The 7,800-nt window shown below is 63.9% G+C and overlaps 2 protein-coding genes across 2 annotated transcripts in view; one reads left to right on the top strand and one right to left on the bottom strand.

Annotated features, from left to right (window-relative positions):
* The window catches only part of MNEG_9770 (hypothetical protein), a gene marked incomplete at both ends in the record, with an annotated part of 4,049 nt that extends 1,247 nt beyond the window's left edge, over nucleotides 1–2,802 (bottom strand). The window contains 3 exons of the mRNA XM_014041758.1: nucleotides 906–1,331; nucleotides 1,576–2,270; nucleotides 2,784–2,802. Of these exons, the coding sequence (XP_013897212.1) occupies nucleotides 906–1,331; nucleotides 1,576–2,270; nucleotides 2,784–2,802 (1,140 nt within the window). The remainder of the gene's footprint in view (nucleotides 1–905; nucleotides 1,332–1,575; nucleotides 2,271–2,783) is intronic.
* Nucleotides 2,803–4,214: 1,412 nt separating this feature from the next.
* Nucleotides 4,215–5,452, top strand: MNEG_9769 (hypothetical protein; the record flags this gene model as incomplete). The annotated part of the gene is made up of 3 exons (XM_014041757.1): nucleotides 4,215–4,452; nucleotides 4,734–4,966; nucleotides 5,189–5,452. The coding sequence occupies 3 exons, from the start codon at nucleotides 4,215–4,217 to the stop codon at nucleotides 5,450–5,452; spliced, it is 735 nt and encodes a 244-aa protein (XP_013897211.1).
* Nucleotides 5,453–7,800: the final 2,348 nt, after the last annotated feature.

Raw genomic sequence — 7,800 nt, 5'->3', positions numbered from 1 at the left:
GCGCGCGGCCGCCGCTCGCGAGGCGAATCAGGCTCGGGGGGCGCCCGAGCAGCGGGTACGACAGCCGCGCGTGCGCGGAGAGCACGGCGCCCCCGAAGAACCGCGGGAGCAGCAGCAGCAGCAGCAGGTGGGCCGCCCAGCTGGCGACGGCGAGGTGCCGCGCGCGGCGCGGCCAGTCCAGGGAGCCCAGCAGGAATGACGACCGCCGGTTGGGCCGGACCAGCGCCGCCTCCCCCTCCACGCCTGCGGCGGCGCGCGCGAGGCGGCGCCGTCTCACATCAGATGGGCCGGGGGTTGCATCGAGGTGGGCCGGGGCGCGAGGGGCTGACACGTTTGAAGGCCGCTCCAGGCCGCGTGAGACGGCGGGATGAAACTAAAGCGTTGCTGCGGCGGTGGGAGAGGTCCTGGGCGAGCTACGGCCCGGGCGTGACAAAAATCGCACTGGAAAAAAGCGCACGGCTCTGCTCGAAACACCTTGAAACCAGGAAATGCAGCCCACTGTGCAGACCCAGCCAGGCCGAGACTGGCAGCTTCACAAGAAGAAGGTGGTAGTGGCAGTAACGATGAGAGAAGATGACGCCCCAGCGATCGGCGACGCACCTGCCGCGTGCGCCCCCCTCGCCGCGCCCTCGTGCTGCGCCACCTGGCGCCACGCTGACGTGGACATCCCGCCATCGTCGTCCGTCACGACAGCCTTGCCGGCCGCGGCGGTTGCAGCGGTTGACGCGCAAAGTTGGGCGGGTGATGGCTGCGGAAGGCGGCGCAACCGCCCACACTCAACTCCTTGCGGCCGAAACAGAAAGCCTGGCTGCGGCCTGAAGACTCATCAGAACACAGGGGGCGGAGGCTCGACGCGGCGCAGCGCCGGCAGCCTGGTGGCGGATGAGCGCCCGATGACCACCCACCTGCGCCCAGAGCTTGTGGCCGCAGCCCACTGCGACGTGACCCCCGATCACGCCCACATACAGCAGAGACGCGTCCGTCCGGTTCCCGCCACCATTACCGCCGTCCTCGCCGCCGCTGCCGCTGACATGATCCGCTGCTGTACCCTCCACCGGGACCACGGCCGGGTGCTGCGTCCCCTCTGTGAGCGGCACCGCGCCCGCCACCGCCGCCGCGCCGCCCGGCGCGGCCCCGCACGCCCACCGCAGCGCCGCGGACCGGACGGCAGGCGCGCGGGCGGCCTCGCCGTCGCCGCCGGCGGGGGCGATGGGGAACACGAGGGCGCGAGCATTTGGGAGGAGGCCGCCGCCGTCTGCGGCGGTGGAGGCGGCCTCGCCGGGGCCGCCGGAGACCGAGGCATGGGTTATGATGACAATGTGCGATCCGACCTATTTGACGGGCAGGCGAGCGGGGGAGCAGGCTCCATGGTGCCAGCGATGGAGAAAAGGTCGGCAGGATTCGGAATGCGGGACGCTGCTGCTGCGCCCACCTTTGTGCTGCCATGTGAAGCGGGCTGCCGAGTCAGCTCGCCGCAAGCATCCAAGATCTGCCCCATGCCAAGCTGCGATGCGCCGCCTTCGCACCTCCCCGCCGTAAAACGTCACAGGCAGGAGTTGAACCCGGGTCGCTCACCGTCGCGGACGGCTCCAAGCTGCGCACCCTCCGCCCCTCAAAGTCAAAGTCCGCCACCGTCACCCCCGGCCCGTCGACCGCCAGCAGCCGCCACCGCCTCTTCGCCTTCCAGTCGCCCGCCTCGAACTCAGCCACTGCTGACGACCCCGGGCTCGAGGCGTCGGCGCCCGCCAGGTGGCGCCGGTACATGAAGCTTCCCGCCAGGTCGTGCAGGTGCCCGCTGACGTGGGCGGTGACGTCATGGCGGGCCAGAATACGCGCAAGCTCGCGCCCCCCGCCGCGCCAGAGCCCGGGCTTCGGTGATGAGGAGATCAAGCCCAGAGGGTAATGGCTATAAGACAAGATCACCGGCGGCGCCGCCAGCGCGGCGGCCGCTACGGCGCCGTCCGCGCCGTCGCAGCGCTCTGCCGTCGTGGTCGCGAGTGCAGCGGACGCCTCGGCGAGCGCGGAGGCGTCGAGGACGCCAAAAAAGTTGGTGTAGGCGTACATGCGGGTGTCGGGCGCCGCGTCGATCCCGACCAGCACCGCCGCCGGGCACGCGCGCGCACTAGCCGCATTCAAATCAGGCGAGCCGCCAGCGCGGAGCACGAGTCGTGGCGCCAGCCGCGTCGCGCGCGCGCGGGCGGTCGCGGTCGCGGCCACGGCCGCGGCGCCCGGGGCCGCGGCGGCGGAGGCGGAGTGCTGGAGGAAGGGGTCTGAGGCGGAGTCGCGGCGTGTGTCGAAGGCGTCATGGTTTCCCCTCAAGTCCAGGACATGGTCTGGGGATAAGCCGGCCGCGGACGCAAGATGGCGCCACGCGCGGCCATAAGACTGCGGGTAGGGTGAACGCGGAGAGGATGGGATGAGGTACGCATGTGTCTGGGGGGTGGGGCCCAGGTGTGAGGAATGAAGGAGCGCAAGGGCGCGTGAGAGATTGAGGGAAAGGTGTGAGGGGAGAGGGAGAGTGAGGGCACGTGTCTTTGTGTGTGGGGGGCGAGGGGGAGGGGGAAGGAGACGAGGGAAAGGAGTGGGTGAGGGACAGGGAGCAGCAGCTTGGACTGCATGGCGTGTGGGTGGGGCGGGAGCACACACACGCAGCACGTGAAGATCGCCATGCACATGCGAATGAGCGTCCGCATGCAGCCAAAAGCGCGGGCCCATGCGCCCGCTCGCGGCCCCATGCGCCGCCCGCCGCTGATGCCACCGAAGAGCTTGGGCCGGGCCCGCACCCTTCAAGGCCCTATGCATGTTGTGCTGCGCCCGGAAGGCAGGACACTGCGCCGGGGCAAGACCACGAGCTCTCATGCAGCTGCCGCCGCGAAACAGGCCTCTTGATCGCTGCATGCATCGAGCGGGGCGTCGGCCCCTGACTCCCAGACAGATCGGCGCAGACGTGCAACTGCCAAGCCCACCTCCCACTCTTCCGGGTGCTGGGCGCTGCCTTCTCGGTTTGCTGTCTTCGCATCAACTAGGTCTCCGGTCAGCAGCAGCGCCGACGGCCGCAGCGCCGAGAGGACGCCTCGCCCAAAGGCCTCCAGATCTGGCGCGATCTCGGGGTGCACGTAGCGGCTGATGTGGAGATCTGAGATCTGGCTCAGGGTGGTGATAGAGAGGAGGAGAGTACTGGTGCTGAGCCTGCGTGTGTCTAGTCGCAGTTGGGCAGACTTGGCTGGCATCTGTACACGCTGCGCTGAACCCAGCCATTGCCTGCTGCCGACGACTTTATCAGCCTGGGCTAATTCCTATCAAAATGATCTTAACCTCACCTGCACTGCCCAGGTGATGCCATGCTGCTGCCCATCACCCACGGCGTGCACACCCGTGTGTGCTGCCGCTACCAGCACAAGCACAAGCACTTTGAGCGGCCCTGTTGCCACTGCCGCCGCGCATGGCTTCCCGAGGCAGCAGCGTTGGTGCATGTATGCCTTATATGCCTCCCTATACAAAAAATCCGTGCCCTGATATACAGCGAGGGTGGGTGGATGAGGCTGTCAGAGGAACTGCTACGCCGAGACCACTTCAATGATTTGATGAGCATGGGCTGATGATTCCTGCCGTTGATCTCAGATACAATCGACCACGTATGCAGTGTTCTGTGGAAGCCCGCGAAATGCAGAGGCGAGCGTTGAGTACCATCGACGTGAGCCTTATCGTATGCTATGGCACCCGTGCATATGAGAATATTCTAAATAACACGTTCAAACGCCACCCTCCAATTCAGATCGAAGTGATTGAGGTACCCGCTCGGGGCAGCGGCACTTGCGGGGTCGCACAACGTCACTGAGACACGCATAAGATATCGGTACGAAGCACTCACCTGCGCTCCAGCCAGAGCCTCCGCTTATTTAACCCACCGAGGCGGTGAGTGCCACTTGGATCCCTCGTCGCCTGTGCGCCCAACCTGGCTTGCTGCCAGCTGCTCATTGCAAGCCCGCTGGGGCTGTCCATAGTGTGGCCAGAAGATTAACGCTGGAGTCTGTCTTTGAACGAGGCTGAGGGGCGCCTAGTTGCTGCCAGGCCAGAGCGCCCAGGGGTGGCGTGCTGACGGGCTGCTGCTCATCATGCCACTGGCCTGCCATCATCCCTCGTCGTGTTGGCCTTCCCCATCTCGACGAAGGCTGCGGTGATGCAAAATCTTGAGTAGCGTGCACACCACTTAGATGCGCTTCCAAAACATCATCCCACTTCTGGCTCCCAGGCCTGGATTCCTGGAAGGCCCCATGGATGTGTCCGACGTAAAGGAGCAGCTCAGCAAGATCAACGCCTCCATTCAAGCGTGTGTAAATCTTCTAGACGCTTCGGATGCCAACTCTGAAAAGCTCGTTGTTGACTGGTTGGTGGAGCTGGAGCGCTCGAGGGGGGTCCTTCTGCGGGCTCTCACAGCGCCAACGTTGCAAGGTGCGTTGCTAGCGCGCTGCTGCCTGAGTTGCGCGTGTAGCCAACAGCAGCTAGGGCCAGGGCTCTTGTTTGTGTACACCAGATCTATCAATACTCAACTTTGTGGTGAAGCTGGCTGCTTCCAGGCCGCACACACACCGGCACTGCTGCCGCACACAACTGCAGCTGTTGTCACGCGGCAGCCCTAGACTTCCATCCCGCGGCGGCCTGCTGTGCCCCCGCAACATCGTCGTCGCCGGACTGTCGATGGTCCGGCATACTCACCTGCTACTGTGGCGCAGGAAGCGCGGAAGTATACAGCAACGTGTACCTGAACATTCTGGATGACGAAGACGAGGTCCTCTTCTGCTTTGACCGCGTTGACCGCGGCCACCTCCAGCGCGTCTTGGACAGGTACGACTGCGACGTGGTGGTTGACCCGGTCAACGGCCGGGACACCGCCCTCGTGGGCGTCCAGCTGCACGACAACATCGTCGTGAAGGCTCTGTCAGGCCGGCCGCCGTATGAGCAGCGGGTGCGTCCCTTATGCCGTGCCTCTCGTCGCGCCTCGTGCTGACAAGGGACGAGCGAGCCTGGCAATCTCCGCTTTGCTGTGAGGGGGGAAAAGTCCACAAGCAGCCACCAGACCAGAACAAGGCCCAACTCTGGTGCACAGGGTCTCTTTGCTCCGTCAACACCACAGCTTGTGGCTGTCTCTTACGCGTCATTGGTCCCACTTGGAAACGTCCACCCGCAGACGTCCACGCTGGAGGGCTTTTTCCTCTCGACCGAGAGGAGCCTCGCGGTATGTGCGACCGACAGAGTGCTGGAGCTGATGCGGCAGGATAACCCTGACGCGTTTTCTGCGGACATCAGGGTCATCCGCAGCGCCGACGGCCAGCAGTGGGACGTGGCCGGCGTGGTGATCGCTGATGACTGCGCAGCCATCGTCGAGGCGAAGCCGCACCTCAACGACGATTCCGTCTTGCAGCTGGAATCGTGCCTGGATGTCATAGAGTGAGCTATGTTCTGCAATGGCATTGCACTTGTCAGATGCGCTGTACACAGTGTGCTGTTCTTGAGTGCACTCTCCGGCCAGCCTGGCCACGTGCGAGCATGTGTGGGTTGTGTCGGGGGTCGCTCGTGTCTAGCTTGTGGCCACGAGAGTCATTTGGCCTTGACACGAGGAACCTGAAAATGCTGTCACTCCCACCCCAGCGCCTATTCGATAGCTCGCTGATGTGTGGTGCGTCCACGTGCGTGCTTCACAGGGAGGAGAAGCTCGTGGGGCCGGCTGTCCAACTGAAGGGCAAGCAGTTGCACGGGGTCCTGGCCTCGGGGACGACCCTGCCTCCTGGCCGGGTAGGCCCCTTCATGGAGGCGTGCAGGGACCGCGACTACACCCTCCTGGTGCCCAGCAGGAGGCCGCTGAGCGTCCGCAACAGCAGGGCGCCTGCTGTGCAGCAGTCGAAGGGCAACCAGCGACGCGGCATGCCGGGCAGGGCCATGTGTGCATACCGCATGGCACTGTGATGCTGATGTTCAGTTGGCAGCTGAGAGGGAAGGGAGCACCCACCTGGCTCTGAGGGGTGTCATTCAAGCATAATGAAACGGCAGCACTTGTTGTTGAAATGCATAGAAATGTACTGTACTAGTACTAGTCGTTGCACCACACACATAGGGGTAATGCAGCCTCGCAACTAACGGCCAACTTGCGTCCGGGAGCAAGTGTCATTCAGGGAACGGTCGTGCTGCCGGTCAGCTGGCCCCTTGGTTTTCAGCGATGAGGACATGGGAGGATGGGCGGCGCGGGCGGTACAAAAAGTGTGGCGGTGCTTTGGAAATGCAGAAGCGCAACGTGATCTTCTGAAACCAAAGCCCCACTGCCCATGCAAGGTACAAGGATACACACGCACGCACTCACGCATACGCACGCACACCCACACGCACTCACACGCACGCACTCACGCATGCGCGCACATGACACACACACACACACACACACACACACACACACACTCTATGTTGGTAGGCGTTGCTGCTGCGGCTTGGGCCCCCGCACACTGGCCCTCCCACAATCCTGCGCGTGCCTGTGGCCTCGCTCGCTCACACGCAAATGTGCATGTTTAGCCCCGTGTGCGCTGGGCGGCGCCGCCACGCAAGGCAGCTAGCGCACACCGCAAAACTGATGAGGTTGTGCACAGCAAACCACAAACCACACACGCCAGCGGTGCTGCCATACTGTCATCACTTGGGAAAGTCCACATTACTGTATGTGGGGTTGTCTTTGCGCCTGCCCATGCGGTTTTCTTTGCGCCTGCCCTTGCCCTTGCTGTGACAGCACGCAGCAATTTCAAAAGCGGGTAGGGAGGTGAGCGAGCCTGCAACTGTTTCACCAAGTCGTTTTTGATGGGTTCACTCAGTGAGGTGCTCTGCCATTGATCAAGGAAACAGCGCATGGTCCTGGACTGCAGTGTGCTGCGGCTCAGCGGCAGCCCGCGTAAACGTGCTGTGGCTCAGCGGCAGCCCGCTGCGCCAACGCAGCAGCGTATGCGTGGTGTTGGCGTGCAATCCGCAATACCGGTATTCTGCTGCCTGACATCGTTCCTATGTAAGCGACCCACGCATACATTCCCACATTCCAGCGTGTCGTCAGATCGAACCACCCAGTTTTTGATATCACGCGGCAGGGCTTCACAATGTGGTCACTGCAATGTAGATCAACGATCTAATAATTCAGGACGCTCATGGACGCGACACTGCCTTCAAGCATGGCGGCGCCTGCGCTAGATGCTGCGCCAGGTGGGCTCAGCTGCTGCATGCGCTGCGATGCGCTCGTTGCGTCCAACATGCTGCTTGCCTTGTAGCATCAACGTCAGTGGCCGCATGTTGAACAACCTGCTGGCGCCATGCTTACGCACCTGGCAGTTGGGGAGGAAACAGTGGACGACGTCGCGGAAAGATTCGAAATGGTCGCGCTCATCGGTGAGCGTGGCTCGACGGCGGCATGGCCCAGGCTGCAGCGCCAGGCGGTCGGCGGCTGCTGGTGCAGCTGATTTCGAGTGGCTGCAGCAGGGGCTAGATGGATGCGCAGTGTGCACACACGGGGTCCAGCAGTGAATATGTCAACTGCAGCGGCAGCTGGTCAGCACCTCAGTGGCCTCGCTGACTCGGAGTCGCTGACTGAGCTGGCTGCAGGGGGCGGCGTGGCGAGTTGCGCGTGTGCAGAGACAACCTGGCCCTCAGCTCTGAGGGCTCGTGCTTGGGGCGGCGGCCCTGGCCCCTTGGGGGGACGGGCCCGCCGGGCTTGGCCAACTCGTCAATTGCAGCGGCGACGCCCCATGCTGCGCCCCATGCCGCGGAGGCGGC

The sequence above is a fragment of the Monoraphidium neglectum genome, assembly GCF_000611645.1.
Source record: "Monoraphidium neglectum strain SAG 48.87 unplaced genomic scaffold scaffold02057, whole genome shotgun sequence".
Taxonomy (NCBI): Eukaryota; Viridiplantae; Chlorophyta; class Chlorophyceae; order Sphaeropleales; family Selenastraceae; genus Monoraphidium; species Monoraphidium neglectum.
Note: the sequence above shows the minus strand (reverse complement) of the source record. Positions and strands in the feature narration are given on the sequence as shown.